At 52.5% G+C, this 19,281-nt stretch overlaps 2 protein-coding genes across 2 annotated transcripts in view; both read left to right on the plus strand.

Annotated features, from left to right (window-relative positions):
* Positions 1 to 1,340: 1,340 nt before the first annotated feature.
* On the plus strand, positions 1,341 to 14,745 carry ING5 (inhibitor of growth family member 5). The gene is made up of 8 exons (XM_036757306.1): positions 1,341 to 1,421; positions 4,437 to 4,508; positions 5,657 to 5,823; positions 6,972 to 7,083; positions 7,175 to 7,268; positions 10,086 to 10,221; positions 10,328 to 10,389; positions 10,910 to 14,745. The coding sequence occupies exons 1-8, from the start codon at positions 1,385 to 1,387 to the stop codon at positions 10,950 to 10,952; spliced, it is 723 nt and encodes a 240-aa protein (XP_036613201.1). The 5' UTR covers positions 1,341 to 1,384; the 3' UTR covers positions 10,953 to 14,745.
* Positions 14,746 to 17,375: 2,630 nt separating this feature from the next.
* D2HGDH (D-2-hydroxyglutarate dehydrogenase) overlaps positions 17,376 to 19,281 on the plus strand; it is a 29,024-nt gene continuing 27,118 nt past the window's right edge. The window contains exon 1 of the mRNA XM_036755960.1: positions 17,376 to 17,454. The gene's annotated coding sequence lies outside the window, so the exon portion shown is untranslated. The remainder of the gene's footprint in view (positions 17,455 to 19,281) is intronic.

Here is a 19,281-nt window from a genome sequence, read left to right on the forward strand (position 1 = left end):
CAAAGAATCAACCAATCCCTGATCTCAAGAAACTTGCATTCTAATGGGGGAAAAGTGTGTGTATGTCTGACACATATATAGGACAAACAGCAAAAAAGCACAAATATATGCGAGGGAGTCATCCCTGAAGTTAGGGAGGACAAACGAGTGCTTGGGCATCTTAGGAGAGAGGCCCAGAGGCAGAGGTGAGGATGCCCAGGGCATCCCCTCACCCACAGAGAAATGATCTCCAAGCACCGGGAGGTGGGGGGGGGCGGGGCAAGGCTTTTGGTCTTTGGCCTTCCGAGGCACCACCGAATGTCCAGCACCAAGGGCGGGAGTCCAGAACCCAGGGCAGGCTGGTGGTCTGGCCCCCAGCTCACGAGGCTGCTCATGTGGAGGGGGGGGGCCACTCTCAGTGATGAACCGGCCAGGCCTTGTCTCAGAAGGTGATGGGAAGGGGCGCTTTGCTCTGGGGGGCTGAGTGTGGGGCCCGAGCTTTGGGGCGGGGGGAGAGGGTCATGGGCTTCCCGAGGCTGGCCTCGGATGTGCGGCTTCAGCTCCCTCGGCCTCAGGGTCCCGAGACTCTGGTTCCACAAGTCACGAAGCGCCTACTGTGTGCAGGGTACTAGGCCCTTCGCTACCAGGGAGCTGAGGGCACAGGAGACCCTCAGGCTGGGGCAAACCCCGGGCAGGTGTTCTGTGCCTCAGCTCTCCCTTTGCAAAGTGAGGGCGCAGGTTTTTCCCTTTCTGCACCAGAGGGGGCTGCTCCAGCAGACCGTTCCAGCTTAGGGTCTCTGCCCATGCCTCAGTTTCCCCCTCTGCACCAGAGGGGGCTTTCTCTGCAGACCCCTCCAGCACGAGGTCTCTGAACCCAGCCCGTGCCTCAGTTTCCCCTTCTGCACCAGAGGGAGTTGCCTCTGCAGACCCCTCCAGTTCAGGGTTTCTGCCCCCTGCCTTTGCTTCAGTTTCCCCTTCTGCCCCCGCGGACCCCTCCAGCTCTGGGTGAAGTCTATCCTGACACGTGCAGCTCACGCCCTGGTCCGGTGACCTTGGCGGGGCCGCCCGGGCCCAGAGGCCCACCAGGCTGGGGCGTGGGTGGCTCCGGCCCCCGCCCCGGCCCGGGCCTCTGCCCCCGGCTGGCGGGTAGGCTCCGCTCCGCTCCTGTTCGGAGCCCGCGCGCCCCTCCCGGGCCATGCCCGCGCGCCGCGGGGTGCCGCCTGCCGAGGGGCGGGGCCTGCCCTGCGCCGAGCACGCTGGCCAATCAACGGGCGCTCCTCATGAATAGGGAATGAGGCTGCGGCGGCCCGACAGCGAGGCCGCCCCGCCCCCTCGCCCTCGCGCCCGCGCGCTCGCTCGCGCCCACCCTCGCCCACACACGCGCCGCCGGGGCCGCAGGACGAAGATGGCGACCGCCATGTACTTGGAGCACTACCTGGACAGTGAGTGCGCTCCCCGCCTGGGCCGGGGACGGGGCCGCCCGGCGGGGCGCCCTGCCTCGCGCCGCTGGAGCCTCGCGGGGCCTCGCGGCGGGGACAGCGGCCCGGGCTCGGGAGGGCGGGGGCTCGCGGGGAAGGGTGGCCCCGGAGCGGGAGGGGGGCCGGGGGGAGGGGCGGGGGCGGCCGCGGGGGCGCGCGCGAGGGGAGGGGCGGCCGCGGGGGCGCGCGCGAGGGAGGCGGGAGGCCGGGCTCGGCGGGAATTAAGAGGTGCGTCACCGGCGGGCGGGAGGGCGGAACGAGGTGACGTAGGCGGGGGCGGAGCCCGCGGCCACTATGGCGACCTAGGCGACTCCGGCGGGCGTCACTGTCCTCGGGACACACCCCCTGGCTCTCTCGCCCCGCCCTCTGGCGGCTCTTGGCGCCCCCTGGCGAACGCGCGAGTCTAGAACAGCTGTGAGAGCGCTGGAAGGGCAGATCCATGGATCTAGAGCTGGGAGAGCGTGCTGGCCTCACAGGGAGCTGGGAGAGGGTACGTCAGCTTTCTAGAGCCGAGGGAACATGGTGCTTGAGATCTAGAACGCAGGGCGCTCTGAGGATCTGGAGAATCATCCCAGGCTTCAGATTTTGAGCTCTGATTCCTAGGCTCCCGAGACATGGAGAACACGGGGCCAGCCCTCGGGGAGCTTCCATTCTGGAGAGGCCAAGCAGCACCTCTAAGGCCGTGGGGCACTTGGGTGTCAGAAGCCTGGAGCCTGGCACCTCCCGCCATCTGCCTGGTTCCAGGCCCATTTTGGGGGTGTCGCTGCCATCCCTGGAACTGAATTCTAGAACAGCATTCCTCCTCCCTCCCCTGCGTAGAACCCCAGTCTGGAGCTTCCTGGCTCCCTAGTGATCCTTCCAAGGAGCCCCAGGACCCCCAGACCCTCCTGGGGTGTGGTCCCCCAGCAGCCTCCCTGAGGGCAGGGCCTCTGTCTTTTGCCTTGTATTCCCTGAGCTCCTTCAGTGCTTGTTGACTGACCGGCCCAGTGGTTTCTAATCCTCACTGTAACCTTGTATGGGAGGAGGGATTTACATCCTACAGAGGGGGATGGGGATACTGGGAGTTTTCTGGAACTGGAAAGTAGCAGAACCAGTGGGGAGAGCCAAGGATTTGGAGTTGGATGACCTTGTTCAGTCACTCCTTGTGGAACGGCCTCAGTTTCCTTGTCTGTAAAGTGAGAGGACTAGGACTAGACTAGAGGACCGTTAACATCCCTGCTAATGTTAAACTTCTAGACCTTTTCCCCCAACGCCAAGTTGCTTCTCATCTTCTGTGGACAGTATACCATTCTCTCAGCCAACTAATCTTGAGTCATTTCTAACTTGGGAAGAAATCATATTTATAAAGGCCTTAGCACAGTGTCTGGCACACAGAAGGATGCTTAATAAATGCTCATTCCCCCCACCCCCCTTCCCTCTCACATGAAATGAACAGCCCTTGGTTGGGTGCTTGCTGCGTTATAAAGGGGCAGAAGGGGAAGACCAAGGGGCTTTTTTGCCTTTGTATCCTGCACCTTCAGCTTTGAGCAGGGGTCACCTCCAGGGGGTCCAGGCCTTTCTCCCCCTCCTTGTCTGAAGCATGCCCTGTTTGGGGCAGGTCTGGGTGGGCCCCAGCAGCCTCCACCAGTCTCTTGCTGGAGGTGCTGTTAGTGGGAAGAGCACTTCAGGAAGACCTGGCTGGGAAGAGGACCAAGGAGCAGGGCCTGCTTTCAGGAAGCTTCCATTCTGGCACTTCTCTCCTCTATAGGATGAGGGCTCTAGGGCCTTTTCCAGCTCTGAAGTGGCTGTGATTTCCTGGTACGTAGGGAGGGTCTGATTCCAATTCAGTCAGTTTGCCTCAGGAGGGTCTGGAAGATGGGAATAAGTGTGAACATGGAAGAAACAGGGTCATCTGCAGTTCCTTGCAGCCAGCCTGTTTGAGGAAATGATGCATTATTTGAAAAGAGAGTATATGTGCAGAGCTCTCGGTCCCTCCTTCATGGTTGCGGTCCCTGTGGCTTTGTCCATGTTGTGGGGATTTCCTTCACTGGTGCCGAGTGCCTCCTTCAGGATTCTTGGGGTCAGAACGCTCCCCATCCCCCTGTAGCCAGCCCAGTAATGAGCCTCTGGAATGAACTAAGTCTTTGGACAGCACACAGAGAGCTCATGGTCTGACCCCAGGTTCTGGATGCCCCATGAGCAGCAGTGAGTGCAGAAAGGAGCCGAGCTTCACTGATGGGGAAGGGGAGGGATGGCACCAGAGGAGCGGTCTGAGCTTTCTCTGCTTTCCAGAAGACGGAACTCTCTGGGCCCCTTTGGTTCCCCTTTTTGTCCCCTTTGCTCTTATCTCCTCCTCGGTTCCCCTTTTCATCCTCTTTGCTTCTATCTTCTCTGCTCCTCCACGTCTCTCTGAGATCCTTGGACGGGGAGCCCAAGCGTATACATGGTTGTTCGTTGGAGTGCTCGGGGAGAACATTCCCTGTCACCTCAAGAGTATTCATGATGGCAAATGAGATCGACCAGGAGCAGTGTTTTAGGAGCCTTTGCTCCCTTCCAAAAGCATTTCAGACATGTTTGTTTGTTTTTGGCACAAGGAGCTTCCCCTAGAGTAATTCAGTTCTCTTAGTTTCCAGTTGAGACTCATTTGCCTCTCTCTCATCAGGCTCTTCCTTGTCCTCATCTCATTGATCTCTCATTCCTGTTCTCTGTCCCTTTTTCCTCTTCTTACATTCTGGGCATGTGCTTTTCTCTGTCTTTCCTTGGGCTGCATCCATATTCGCAAAGCTAAAATCCTATTATCTATGAAAGGAGAGATTTCATTCCATTGAAAACATAAGGTTTTCCCTTAGAAGCAAGAAAACACTCTGGTTCCATAACTTCTCCCTCTGTGTGTGTCTTCCCCTCCCCCCATAAAAGACAGACCCATTTGTTTTCTTAGATTGCAGATTTTGTGCTGTGCTTTTGAGAAACATTTGTACCCTTAATACCTTTGTGTTTCAGGTATTGAAAATCTTCCATGTGAACTCCAAAGGAATTTCCAGCTGATGCGTGAACTGGATCAGAGAACAGAAGGTGTGTTCAGGTACTCCAGTAAGCAGCCGGGATACCAAGGGACCCTCAGCTGCATGGTGCTGAGTGCTCATCAGGGGAGAGGGAGAGTTTGAAGGATACCCCAGTAGAAAGGGCCCAAATGTAGTGTGAGCTTGAGAGAGGGCAGGGAAGAGGAGGTCTCCTGTGTCACTGTGAAGTTCAGTGACAAAGGCTGGCGGTGGGTTTGTCTCTGTGGGGTCCCTCCCCTTCGGTCTCGCTAGCTCAGAGAAGCTTGAATTGAATTCTTGGATTTATCCGCATAAGGGAGACGTGTTAAGGAAGCTTAATTTCTTCAAAATTCTCTTAACTTTTACAAGTCGATTTTAACTTTTGCAGGTAAGATTTGGGAAATTTTTGCTTTTTGCCTCAATTTAACTTCTTTTAACCTAGGCCAAAATCTTAGTCATTTGATAGTGTCAGAGTTTAGCACAGAGGTGCCGGTGCAGCAGCTAGTCCGGTGGTGGCTGAGAGGGTCGCTGTGCATGCCCGGAGCCCTCGTGTGCTGCCCAGAGTGACAGTGGGGGGATGATGACTTTAAAGGTGGCAATCAATAGAGCAGTTGGTCACCAAAGGCAGTAACCACCTCCCACATGCCAGCCAGGCTTTGTGGTAAGTAGGCCATGGGGATACAGAAAGAAATGAGATTGGTTTGACCTGAAGGGGTGTATGATGACATGTATCTGTGATGGTCACAAGCCTGGACGGTAGGAAGAAGTCACATGGCTTTAAGGAAAGGGTTTGTGTGTGTGTGTGTTGGGGGCAGGGGGTTTCCTAAAATGGCAAACATTCCTGGGATATTTTAGAATTAAATTTGTATTTCTGCTCAAGCCTTCACTGTACAACCAGAATCAGGAACAGCGAGAGTGTAATGAAAAACAGTGGGATGGAGGTACAGATGTGAGAAAGGTACCAAGCATTGAAAATATTTAGTGAATTTTTATTATCTCTATGAAATAAAGGAGCAGCTGACAACAGTGTTATAACTTCAGAGCTGGGAGAGGGTGGTGAGGGTGGGGCCAGGCACCGGAGGGCCTGGACTGTGTCTCTGGTGGGAGCTGTGGCTCTCAACAGACCAAGGTGCCGGCCTGGTGCCGCATCCGTGCTGACTGTTGCTTGCATTTCTTTGCCAGATAAGAAAGCAGAGATCGACATCCTGGCAGCTGAGTATATCTCCACAGTGAAGACTCTGTCCCCCGAGCAGCGTGTGGAGCACCTGCAAAAGATCCAGAACGCGTACAGTAAATGTAAGGAGTACAGCGACGACAAAGTGCAGCTGGCCATGCAGACCTATGAGATGGTGAGGTGGCATCGCGGGTGTCACGAGGTGTTACAGGGAGGCCGGGGGGGCAGCATGGCAGCCGAAAGACTGATTAGGGAGCGTCAGGTCTCACGCTGGGGCTTTGCTTTGGCTGCCTTTCTCTCTTTAGCCTCTAACTTGTCCAGCTTCCTAAGCAGACAGACTTTCCTACACTTGGCTTTCACACAAAAGCCAAACATCAAGAAATACCCAGCTTAATCTGAATTAAATGCTCTTTCACTTGGATGGACTTCTCCCTTGGACTTTTTCAGTAAATTCCGATTCTTGTTTGAGAAGATTACATAGGAACAATTCTTTCTAAATGATCATTACATTTAGTTTGTTGTAACTGCACTCATTCTCTTGACTGTGCTGTGAAGTGGCTAACCCTTGGCACAAGTTTCAAATAATAAGGCATTTCTGGAAGCCATTCCTGTGGAGGACCCAGAGGTTCTCCTGTTTGTCTTGTGGAGCTCATTGGCTTGGGGGAGCCCTGGAGGCAGGCGTGCCCCTTCAGTAGTGGCCCCTAGGAGGCCCAGCCCTTGTTTGTTTCATTGTGCTTCATTTCTCAGGCTAATTTATTCCTAACCACATTCTGTTCATTGTAAATAACATTTTTTTGGTTCTGTTGTGCCTTCAAGTCTCTAGTCTGTCCTCCATGGAGGCACTGGGTAATTCTCATCTTGCCATTTTTTAGGCTTTTATGTTGCTTAAGGACATACGGTGACATCATTTTTTACTTCATCTTAAGACTCCTCCACCAGCCTTGCCCGCCTCTTGCATCTGCTCCCAGGATCCCACTGCTTACTTACCCTGATGGTGATAGTCCTTTAAGAGAGGTCCCAGTAATGGAAAGGGGAATCTTATGTGAACTTGGCAGTGGTGCATCTTACTTTAGAATAGTCGTCCAAACTCTAAAGGCCACTTAGCCTGGCTGGCGGAGCGCCAGACCCTCATCTTGCCAAACATGGTGGCTGGGAGCAAGTCCACAGGTTACAGAGAGGGTCCTGGGTTGGTTGGAGGAATCGTGGGCCCACTTGAGCCGGGTCCAAGGCTCCTTGCCATGTCTCCTGCTGGACTTTGGCGGTGTGTGGGATCTGCTTGCTCTCATGCTCCAGAGTGACCTTTGTGTGTGTGCTTTTGTGCAGGTGGACAAACACATTCGCCGCCTTGACGCGGATCTTGCCCGCTTTGAGGCGGATCTGAAGGAGAAGATGGAGGGCAGTGACCTGGAGAGTTTGGGAGGAAGAGGCCTGAAAAGTACGCCCTTGGATGCCACTTCTCTGGGGCTTGGCCATGCAATCAGAAGCCACAGACCACAGTAACCCCTTGTACCAATGTTGTCTTTCAGAAGGCCGAGGGCAGAAGGAGAAAAGAGGCTCCCGGGGCCGTGGGAGACGCACATCAGAGGAGGACACTCCGAAGAAGAAAAAGCTGAAAGGAGGGTAAGATTTGGACCTTGCTCCCGAGCCACAGGGTCTGTCTTCAGCAGTGTATTCAGTTCACTGTGGGCCGGTGTAGATGTGGACAAGCCTGAGACTCTGTGGAAGCCCCATTCTGGGCAGGAGGAAGAGCGGGGTGGGGATGTCGAGGGTGTTGAAGCCACCCTGCCTACGGGGTACAGAGGTATTGGGCAGAGGCTTTCCTTGTACAGCCAGGGTGGCTAACAGGTGGCACTCGGCAGCAGCCAAACCCATGTGGTCTGATGGGTAGTGGTCAGTACAGAAGGAACCTGCATCTGAGCTTGGCACTGTCCTGTGGAATATTTCTGCAGGAGACCCAGGTGCCCAGTGAGCACATGACACAAGGCTGGGGGTGGGGAGGGGTGGTAAGTTGGATGGTAGAATTGTGGCAGCCCAGAATGAAGGGACCAGAGTCAGAAAAGGAATTAAATCAGGTTGCCCACGAAGGCTCTACAAGGAGAGTGGTAAAGAGAGATTTGTTTGGGAAAGATCTGGGGATTTTCAGGTTTCCGTAGGCTCCCTTGGGGTCACAGTGTGATGGTGACCCTAGCTCATGGAGGCACAGACTGCACTGGGATGCAGGGGATGGGCCTTTTTTTGTGGAGAGTATGTGGTCAGTTGATGGCATTGACCTTGAGGAAGGACAGTCAGCTGGGAAGCATCTTGCCAAGGGTGGCTGGTCTGGTGAAGGGCCTGCAGAGAATGGACTTTGTCGGTGCCATGACGGTGGTCTTCACATGCCTGCAGGGCTGTCTGGTAGAAGAGGGATTGGACTTACTCTGCTTAGTCTCTTTGAGTAGGCCTAGGCTCACTCAGGCATTTGGCCCCAGGTGGAGGGGAAGACTTTCAGGCATAGAGCCTTCTCTGAGGGCAGCCGTGGGGCTGCCCTGGGGGCTGGGAATTGCTGCTCCTTAGCAAAGAGCAGAGGGAGCACTTGTCAGGAATGCTGCTGCTGAGGGCATCGTGCTGTGTATGAATCAGATGAGGTTCAGTTGGTGGCACAGAGCGGGTGTTTAATAAATGTTCCCTCTCTCCTCCCCATGGCCTCCAAGGCTCCTTCTACCTCTGGGTCTCTGTGGTTCTAGTTGAAAGAACCAGAAATGTGTAGCCTAGCGGGGAGAAGACTTGGGGTGGCGGGACTGTGGGGAGAATTCTTTTCCCTTAAGGGTTGAACCAGAGCACCCTTGGGCTTTCTTTCAGCTTGGAAATTCTGTGTGGTTCTCTGTGCCCTCTGTTCCCAGGGACTTGAGTGGAAATCCTACAGAAAAGGGATTTAATTTGGTTGGAACAGTAACAGTAGCTTGAAGTTTTTGGGGGAAGTGAATCTGGTTCAGTTACTGGGAGAACTGTGTGATGACTGGAGTGCTGGCAGCAGGCTGGGCTGCCTGCTCCCTTTGGTGATGCGCTAGCGGGGATGGCTGTTGGAGCTGGTGTCCCTGGGGAGAGGTCTGGGCTGGTTCGGGGCCTGGCGGCTTCTGGAGCTTGGCATCTCTTGTCTCGTTTGGCATCCTGGGCAGGCAGAAAAGGAGAGGACAGGGCTCACTGTTGGCCCAGTGGGGCTGGACTTGTGGTGTCTGGGATGGCATGGAAAACAGTATCAGGGTCTCTAAGATGTAGACGGCCTTACCCAGCCCCAGCTCCCTTTCTCTTAGAATGTGATGCACTCTGCCTAAAGAATGAATTTTTTTTAGTCATAATTTTGGATTGTAAGCTATCAGGTGTCACATATTGGCCATTAAAAAAAAATGGGAATGCTGTTCATCTGCTGAGGTGGTTTCATTTTATTGTAGTGTTATCAGAAGTTAAAGTAGTTGGAGTAACCTTTCTGTCAGCCAGCAGGCTTGGAAGATTGGCCCTTGGCCTGATTGCCCAGTCCTGCCTTCTGGGCTTGGTACCTTCCTTTCATGTTTAAGAGAAGTGTCCCTCTCTCATTCCCCACCCCCCCAAGCACTGAGGGGAGGGGAGGCACGCAAGCCCTTGGAGGTGGGGTTGGCGAGAATTACTCAGTGGGTGTAGGTCTGTGAGTCTGCTGTTGGGAGGACATCCACTGCTGGCCCTGCCACTGCCCATGAAGCTGAGAGATTGGGCCCATCTGCAGCCTGTGTCAGTGTAGGGGGATGAGTAGCGGACCCAGGTGTGATCATCACAGGGCAAGGAGTCAGGATGGCCATGAGGGGAAGTGAGGGGAGACCCCAGGTAGAGCGGTGGAGCTCAGAGGAGTGGCTGCCATTGTGTGTTTCCCAGGTGAGTGGGCTCTCTTCCAGGAAGGGGGCCTTTATGGTGCCCTGCCTCCTGGGTGGCCTGTAGGGAGATAGACGTAGGTGTGCTGCTGTCCCCACGCTGGTCCTTGATCAGCTCCCAGGGAGCTGGCGACCCCTCAGTCTGAATCTGCTGACACTTAGAGTGCTTTTGACCACACAGCAGGGCCGGTTAAATGGCACTTATTTAAAAAAACAACCTTGGAAAATGCAAGAGCTGCACTCTCAGGGAATGGCTATGCTGGGTGGTGTGCACAGCTCTGCTTTGTCATTCCGTGTTTGTCTCAGATGTTTGTTAAACATAAGAGTAAATTTACTTTGAAACTGTGTAATTGCAAGTGATTCAGAGTGCTTATGAAACATCCTCTAAACATGTTGGTTCTCAGGAGTTATGGGTGAGGGGTTGTTTGGGCCAGGCTGGGAAAGTTAGTGTTCAGAGACCAGAGAAGAGCTCGGAGTGGGGGAAGGGGAGCTGGCCCCATGGTCTGAAGGCGCCGGGCGCTCTCTCTGGGCTCCTTCGGCCTCTCTCTGTCTCCTCTAGGTCAGAGTTTGCCGAAACCATCCTCTCGGTGCACCCGTCGGATGTCCTGGACATGCCTGTGGACCCCAACGAGCCGACCTACTGCCTGTGCCACCAGGTGTCCTATGGAGAGATGATTGGTTGTGACAACCCAGATGTGAGTACTGGGGTGAGAGGCTGAGGCGGCCTGGGGGAGGCGGGTGCAGACGACTGGTGCTGACGGCTTGTGCTAATGGCTGGCCCCTCTCTTCTCTCCCTTACAGTGTCCTATTGAGTGGTTTCACTTTGCTTGTGTGGATCTCACCACAAAGCCCAAAGGAAAATGGTGAGTGACGGAGTGGGGCAGTGTGCTGGCTGGTGCCTGGTCTGCCCAGCATGGGTTTAAAAGTGTGCAGGTTTGGGTCCCATTTGCCCCAGTGCAGTGGTAGTCGGAGGCCAGGCTTCTGGTGGAGAGGTAATATGGCCTAGTGGTCAGGATGGTACTGGACTCAAGTCAGAAGAGTCGGGCCTTCTGCTTATTTCCCGACCCCAAGTCACGCTGCTGCCCAGCAGATACTTGCTGGTTCCTCACACCTGCTTAGATCCTCACTCAGGAGCTGTGCCAGTCTCAGCTGGCTACCTCGGATATCACCGGCAGGGAGGTTACAGTTTGGGCAGTTGCAGGGACTTCTGGGAGAGGGCCAGGGCCCTGGTAGGGGTGAGAGTGAGACTGGAAAAGGCTGTGCCTTGGTCCGTGCTGCTGCATGATCATGCTTGTCCCCTCTCAGGCAGGCAAGACAGCTGTGTATGCCCTCCTGGGGCCCTGCCCAAATGTGGCTTGTGACAGCATGCGTCTCTCTTCTCAGGTTCTGCCCGCGCTGTGTTCAGGAGAAGAGGAAGAAGAAGTAAGACTCAGAAGGACCAGTTAATACCTCCCTCCCTTTATGTTGTAATAGCTTCTCTTTATTTTTAAACTACCTTATTGTTTCGGTCTGGTGTTGAATTATCCAATGGCCAGTGGTAATTCTTGGTATTTCAAAACAAAAAGCAGAAAACCAGCTCTCTTCTCTGAGGAGAGACTCTTGTAGGTAAATTTGCCACAGGGACTTTGTTTTCCTTCCTTTTTTACATGGATTTCCCAATAGCACTGAACTGGGCAGTAACACTTTTACTATTTAGATGGGGTGTTTGCTAATTAGGCATCAGGAAATGTGGGACTGCCACAAGAAGTCCGTGCCCCCTTTGGGACCCTGGTGCCCGCCATCGCTTGGGAAGTATAGACATGACCCTCTGTAGAGGTGGCGCAGCAGCACCAGCTGCTAGACAGCGAGGACAACCCTCACTGATGCATGTGTCCATAGGGGCTGGGGCAGCCCGGCCTTGGCTGGGGCGTCTTCTCAACGAGGCCTCAGCTCCGATTCTGAAGCCAGTGACTGTGTTTACTTATGGTAAGGGCCTCTCTCCTGTGCCCACCTGCTGTGGGTCTTAGGGTTCTTACCATTAGGAAGTGATTTCTGCTTTATTGTGCACTGCCCTGTTTGTTTGAATTTCCACTCCTTCCCTCTCATGAGGGCTGTACTTGCCTGTTCTGGAGCAAAATGGGTTTTTATTAGCACGGAGGCTCTCAGAGCTGCTAATGATCATTTCTCTGGAAGTTCCTCAAGTTTTTACTGTGAAGACAAGCTTAGTGTTTTAGCATGAAGATAGTGGGGTCTGATGTGTTTTATGAAGTTAAAGTCCAGTCTGCTAAGGCCTGGTTTTATATTCGATTTATGTTGCACACTGTTAGAGCTGTGAGACAAGAAGCTGTATCCAAGGGGACTAGATAATCTCAGATGATGTGGGGATTCTTGTGGAAAGGAAGCTGTCGGCTGCAGGGGAGACTCTTTACTGATCATTTTAATGATCCTTTTGATGAAATTTTTGATGAGTAGTTTAGTGTCATGACGTTTGTTCTGCTACTTTTGAGATGCCTAGAAAGACAGACAGGGTTGGAATTCTGACGATACTCTGAAACCCTCAGCATGAAGCTAAAGGGATTAGAAAGAAAAGAGGAGGGAAGAAAAAAATGCTTTCTTCTTAGACTCTAGAGAGTGAGTCTGGCCAAGCTGATGGAGGAATACAATTCTAAGATGCTGCTTTTGTTAGCTGTAGAATGAGGGTCACTTGCAAAGATGCCATCGAGGCATGTTGTTCTTGTGTTTACTGCCATCATTTGTGATTTTCCAATGCTTTCGCTCTAAAATGGGCCAAGTGATAAGGCAAGCCAGGAGCACTTCGAGCCTTCGTCACCAAGTTCATTTTTAGTGCGTGAGGGTGGTGAGAACCTCAAACAGCCAAGATATTATTAATAATCAACGGAGTGGATCTGATTCTTCGAAGATCTCTCCCAACCTTCACATCCAGGCTACTTTCTGTTTGAGGCCTTTGTGTTTCTGACAGAAAGATGTGCCAAGGGTTATGCTGTTTAAGTCATTGAATCGTGGTGTTTACACTCAGAATTTAGGTTTGAGGCTTGAGCGCCTTTGATTCTTGGGAAAGTGGGGTCAGGCAGCTGGTCCCCCACCTCTCTCCTGCAGGGTCAGATCTGTGTTCGGAACCCACTGCTCTGGGCTCTTGGGGAGTGGCCAGGCAAAGGCCTGACTGGCTGCCCTTCCCTTCTTGGCTTGGGGCAGCCAGCCACTTACTCTCTGTGATTCATTGAATGCTTCATCTGCTCTATTTAGTTGCTGTTGAAAAGCAGGGAAAAAAGTAGTAGAAATTATGGGGAAAATATTTTTCTAGATTTTCTTCCCAGTATGTATGGCGAAATCTGTAAGTACAGCAAATTTTTAATGAGAGAATTTCTGTTGATTCTTTAGTAGCCAATTTAATAATGTACTTCTTTGGTCTTTGACCACACAATAGACAATGTTTCGCTCATCAGTGTAGGGTTTTGGGGACGTAGTAATAAGTGTCTGGGGGCTTGTGATCTCATGAGAAAGTGACTGGCTCCCATGACTGGTGGGAGCATTTGGTGACATGCGACTTCTCATTGTCCTGTTCTGGGAGGCTCTGCCTGGAGGGTTCTGTTATGCGTTTGAAAATAATGTCACCAAAATGTTAGGTGCAGAACTTTGGAGCAAACGGACAGAGAGTGGAAGAGAAAAGGCCCCCCCAGTAGTCTCTGAAACCAGAGCAGATGTGTCTGTCTGACCATTGTGATGGGGGAGATGGATCTTATCCCAGGGGTGGGCCTGCACCTGCAGGATTCTCCCTCTCTCCCCTAGTCCTCTAAGGTTAGATCTAGCCTGATTTTAGGGGGCTTGGCTCCCAGGCCAATTCTGCCTGTCTCTAAAGTAGATTTGAACCTGACTGTTGGTCTTGTCTGCTACGACTGGCCCCATCTTCTTTAGGCTGGGAAGAGCCTTGATCTCCTCGGTCTGCTCCAGCCTAGGGCCGCACTTGAAGGTTTGGGCTGGATTGTGAATGATTGAGGATGGAGGTTAGTCTTAGCTAATCTTTGGATCCCCCCCAGCACAGTCCCTTGCACCTGCTTAGTGCTAAATAAGTGTTTGTTGATTGAAATGAATGCGTTTTGAATGTCCCAGACTATTTAATCCCACAGTTTATGACACTGTATATGAGCCAGGTATAATGTATTATCCATATTTTTTTGTGCTTATTTGCAAGTAAAAACTATAGTCTATTCAGAAGAAAAGTCAGAACATTTCAGGAGTTGATTTTCCCTTCCTCGATGCTTAGATTGTTAGAGTTAACACTTTTAGAACAATTCTTCTGTTGTCTTCTGGGAGAAAACATGCTGCATTTTAAAAACAAAGTGTTTATTTCATTGAGTCTCATAAACCTGTGTTTGTCTGTAGTGGAATTGCTGGCTGGAGCAAGTCCCTTAGAAGCTGACCCCTTGGAGGCAGGAAGGAGCTCCTAATCTAGAAATGCAGAACTGGGCCTCCCTTCCAAGGGCGTTCACACCATTGGGCGGCTGTCAGGGAGCTGGGTGGGAGGACCATCTCCCAGTGAAAGCCCAAGAGGCTTCTCTCTAGCAGGGACTCGAGAGAAAAGGGACCATGCATAGTCAGTCAGTCATAGGCTTAGACTTCATTCTTTTTTTTTTCTTTCTTCTCCTCTCCGGTGGCCTCTCAGAGCCTGTCATGTCGTCAGCACTGGAGCAGGGCTAGTGTAATCTAGCGATAAAGCTGGCCCACAGAGAGCAGCTTCCTCTGGATTTGGCAGCCAGCCTCTGCTCCACACAGGGGTTGGGGTGGGGAGTGGGCAGGGACTTGGGTTTTTCTTTTTCCTTTTAAACAAAATGAAGAATTTTGATTCTGGGCATTGGAAAGTTTCAAGGTTTCCTAGGTTTTTGGTGTTCCACTGTTTGCTGGTCATCGCCTTTGCGAAAGGGATTGAAAAACTGGGAAAATCTAAGGTTGTTCTAATTGACGCAAGGTTACAAAGATGTTTTTTCACATACGTGTATATTTGGTGTCTTCAGCTTTACCACATTTCATCCAAAAAGATGATGATGCAGCTTTAACATGAATGTTACATTTTATTTTCAAAGGAAATATGTTCCCTTTGTAAATGGAAGAGAATATTGTAAATCTTTTTATTAAAAATAATGTAAAGTAAAGATGTATATCTGTATTTTTGGATCATGTTATAGATAATGGATATATTGTTTAATAAATAAAATATTTTTGGGAACAAAACCAAGTTTGAGAGCACGTCGTTTCAGGGACCTGGGGTCAAGGTTCAAAGCTGTGTTCGAGGTAACTGTTGCATATTGGGGCACTACCTTCTGCACAGGCCTTTGTCTTACCTCTCCCCAGGTGCTCAGGTTGTCCAGAGCCCACCCTTGACTTGTTCTTAGGGAGTCCTGGTTAAGAGTCTTCATTTGAATTCATGGCATAAGCCACTGGGGCCCCAGGCTTGGCTTGTTTGTCCTCTCCATGGAGTCTGTATGGAAGAAATGGTCTTCTTAGCCTGCCTTGCCTCTAAAAATGGAAAATGGGGGCACCCAGTGGTGTCAACTCAAGTGGAGACCAAGGCCACTGACTGTACATAAGGATCCCTGTGGGTCACACAGTGACTTAGAAACCACATGTTAACACGTGCTATAGTCTGTTATATTTTGTGTATTTTGCCAAATGTTTCCCAGCTTCATTTTAATCGGTTTCTGGACACACTGGGGGAGTGATGTGGAGTGTTGGGGACCACGGGCAGCATGGGGCCCAGGCAGTGTTTGACCCCCCTGCTATTGCCCATTCAAACAGACCTTTCTTCCAACCTCAGCTTTAAGGAAAGGGAAAGCCCCACACAAGTGAGGGGAGGTCACAGGTTCCCTAAGACCTTGACCCTTTGCTTAGCTTAATCTGCCTGGAAGTGGAGCCAAAAGCTTTTGGTGGGGTCTGGCCTGTCTGTACCTGGTAGTGTTTGAGGTAGATCCTGCTTCTCTAGATTAATTAGAACCACTGAGGGTTTAGGTTGGAGGGCTGGGCTCACTGGTGGGGGAGGGATCTGATTTCCTGAGTGGAAGAAGTTGAGGTTTTTGAAGGATCTGTTTTACGAAATGCCCTTTACAAAAGCCATAGGCATGATCAGACTAGATTTTTGCTGTTTGAATTTGTGTTTGTAAATCCGAGGGGCCCAACATCAGTGGAGTTAGGGTGGACTTAGAGTTGGGAGATGATGTCATCTAGCCCTCCATTTTACCCCTGGGAATGACTTACCCAAGGTCCCACAGCCTCTATGTCCAGTCGATAAGCCTCACTCTCTGCCAGGCATTGGGCTGAGTGCTGGCGACACAAGGAAAGCCAGAAGTGATCCAAACCCTCCTGGGGTTCCCATTCTAGTGGGGAAGACTATGGGAGCGGAAAGGGCCCAGCAGTGTGGGGCACCTGCAATAGCTTTTCGTACAACCCGCCATCTGAGCCAAGTCTTGGAGACCACTCCAGAAGCCTGGGGACTGAGGTAAGGGCACAGCCAGGGGAAATGCCTGGAGGCTGGAAATGGAGCCTTGGGGATGAGGAGTAGATTACAGGGAAGGGAAGGGTTGGAAAGGGTTGGAAAGGCATGGAACGCCCAGTGGAGAAGGGCATTCCAAGCCAGAGGATTTTACATTTGATCTTGGAGGTGATAAGACGGCCAGAGTTCGTCCAGTAGGGGAGTCACCTGTGCACTGGCAGCTGGGGAGGATGTAGCAGGGAGAGATCAGGACCAGGCAGACCCAAGCGCAGTTCAGCTCAAAGACCCAGGCCAGAGGGGCTACCTTCAGGCCCTGAACTCTGCCGGGCACCAAGTCTGCGGTGCCCCTCTCGCACCCAGTCCGGCATGTGGGTGCCCGGTGGGCTTCTCCACTGGGGGCCACCCCTCGCTAGAGGGTCACCATTAATGAGCGCGTTCTACGGACGCCATCCACCACCAAGAAAGCCGCAGCGCCTGCACGCCCCCAAGTCCGCTGTGCCCGCGGTCTGGGGTCTGGCAGCTCGGACCAGGCTGAGGGGGCGGCTCTGGGAATCAAGGAAGAGGAGTATCTGGGGGCGGGGCTGGAACTTTGTGGGAACTGAGGAGGTACGCTCTAGGGGGCTGGAACAGGGGGTGGGGTTGTGGCTGAGCGGAGGATGGGGGGGGGGGCTGGGCTGAGGGGGCGGGGCAGGGACTGACGGAGAGCAAGCATCTAGGGGTGCAGGGTTGGGATTTAATGGACGAGGGAGGGGAGATCTAGGGGGCTGGTCCGAGGGGGCGTGGCTGGAGCTGAGAAGGAAAGGATGGCAGGCAAAGTTGGGTGGGCCACTTGGTGCTGGGAGGGGCTGAGCTAAGGGGGCAGACCCCCTTCCTGGCCACGAGCTCCCGGGACGCGAAGGCTCTTGGGGTTCAGGCTGGGGGGCGGCAGGGGTAGTTGGGGGCGTGGCCTAAGGGAAGGAGCTGGGAGGCCGAGGCAGAAGGGGCTGAGCTGAGGAGCCGAGCCGAGGGGCTGGTTGGGGTGGTGAAGCCCTAAGCGGGCCGGTAACCGGTGGCCTGTACTCAGTTACTCGGTCTACAAGCAGTGCTTAAGTATCTCCTGGCGCCGGAGCAACCCTGAGGAAGCTGTCTCTGCCCTCCTGAAGCTGACAGGCCAAGGAGGGGGACCCCACTCCCCTATCCAGGGACGCCCCCAAAGGCACAAAGCAAACACGCGGCGATCTGGGGTGTAAGGGACCAGAGCGGGCGGGGCGGGCCATGGGTGGAGCCTGGAGGGAGGCCAGGTGAGGGGGCAGGGCCAGAGTCCGCTCTGACCGGGCGGGGCGGGGCTGGGGGCGGGCCGAGGGAAGGGTGAGAACTGCGCAGGCCCTGGCCCGCCCCGCTTGGAGGCTCCAGCTTGCCGGCGCGTCCCGGACCCCGGAGTGCTGGCGGAGACGCGTCTTGGGCCCAGGTAACGGCCGCGGCCGGGGGTCGGTGCAGGCGCTGGAGGGGACCCCCTCCGCCCTCACCTGGAACCCAGACCGACTGGGCTGCTGGCGCCCTGGGGGGCCCGAGCAGCGCCCAGCACCTACGTGGGCCTCAGTTTCCTCTCCCACCTCCCTTCCTGCTCCTCTGTTTATGGGATGGGACAACCCCGGGGCGGATAGATGTTTGATCTACCTCTTCCTTGGGCTCTGGGTTTAAATGTCACCTCTGTTCCCCTATTGTTGTGTGGTCCAAGGATATGAACAGGTCCTTTCCAGAGAAAGAATTTCAAGCTGTTAATAGCATATTAAACAAACAATGCACCAAATCACTGATAGTTAGAGAAATGCAGATTACAACCACTCCCACCCCCGTCAGTTTGGCAAAGTTGACAGAAAGGAAAACCACAAATGTTGGAGGGGCTTCGGGAAAACAGGCGAACGGATAGACTCGCATGGTGGGAACCGATCCAGCCATTCTGGAAAGAGGTTTGAACTGTTATACTGTGCATACCCTTTGGGCCAGCCATTCCATTGCTAGGTCTGTGGCCCCCCCCCCCACCCCCCCCCCCCCAAAAAAAGACATCACCTCTGTGGTGAGGAGGAATTGGAAACTAAGGAAATACCCATTAATTGGAATGGCTGAACAAGTCATGGTATATAAATGTGATGGAATACTGGGTGCTGTGAGAAATGGAATAATGAAGAAATAATTATAGGAAATGAAGAATTCTAAGAAATAATAACGAATTACCAGAGAAATCAGGAAAGACTTGAACTGATGTAGAGTGAAGGGAGCAGAGAGAACAACTTGTATGTTAATAACATTCTTGTAAAGACAAATCTTTGAAAGATTTTTGCAAGGACCAACCACCCTAACCTCCCGACAGAGAGATGAGAGAAAGTACTGTATAGAATGAGACATTTTGGGGACATGGCCAATGGAGAAGTTTGTTTTGCTTAAGTACACATGTTTGTTACTGGGATTTTTTTTCTTTCTCCCAGTGAGGGAATGAAGAGGAGGCAGATGTTCATGGATTGAATTTTTTTTTTTTTTTTAATGAAAGCCCTTCAACAAATTTCACCTCTGACACTGCCTGTGGACCTTTCTGGCCTCCTGAAGCTGACCGTTCGAGGAGGGGAACCCTACTCCCCTATCCTCTTCTGTGAAATGAGGGCATTGGATTAGATCTGGCTGAATTGCTTCCTGTCGTAGATCTGTGATGCTTAAGATGAGGTGTTTTATTCCACCTTCTGATCATCCCTTCCCAGTGCCTAATTACTATGGCATGATGATGATGATGGTGATGATGATGACAACAGCCACCAACATTTCTATAGCACTTTAAGGTTTTCCAAGCATTGCCCGGGCATTCTCTTGTTTGTGCCTCACCACTTTTTTTAGGTCAGTCAACAATCAATCACTTATTAAGTACATATTGTACTCCAGATATTCTGATGCAAAGAAAGTAAAAAAAATAAGGTCTTGGATCCGAAGGAGCTCACCCTAATGGGAGAGACAACATGTAAGCAACTATGGACATGCAAGGTCTGTATAGAGTAGATGGAAGGCAGTCTCAGACTGACATTAGTGTGGGTGGGTGGTAGCTGGAAAGACTTCCTCAAGGAGGAAGATTTGAATGGAACACTTGGAAGGCAGGAGTCAAAGATGAGGAGGGAGAACATTGCAGGCATGAGGGAGAGCCAGCGATGAAAAGGCAGGGAATTGTGGGCATCCTGTACAGAGTTGGGACTGTCTTCTGTGAATAACAGCCAAGAGGCCATGCCACTGGTTCATCAAGTAGAGGAGGGGA

This window comes from Trichosurus vulpecula, chromosome 4 (genome assembly GCF_011100635.1).
Source record: "Trichosurus vulpecula isolate mTriVul1 chromosome 4, mTriVul1.pri, whole genome shotgun sequence".
NCBI lineage: Eukaryota > Metazoa > Chordata > Mammalia > Diprotodontia > Phalangeridae > Trichosurus > Trichosurus vulpecula.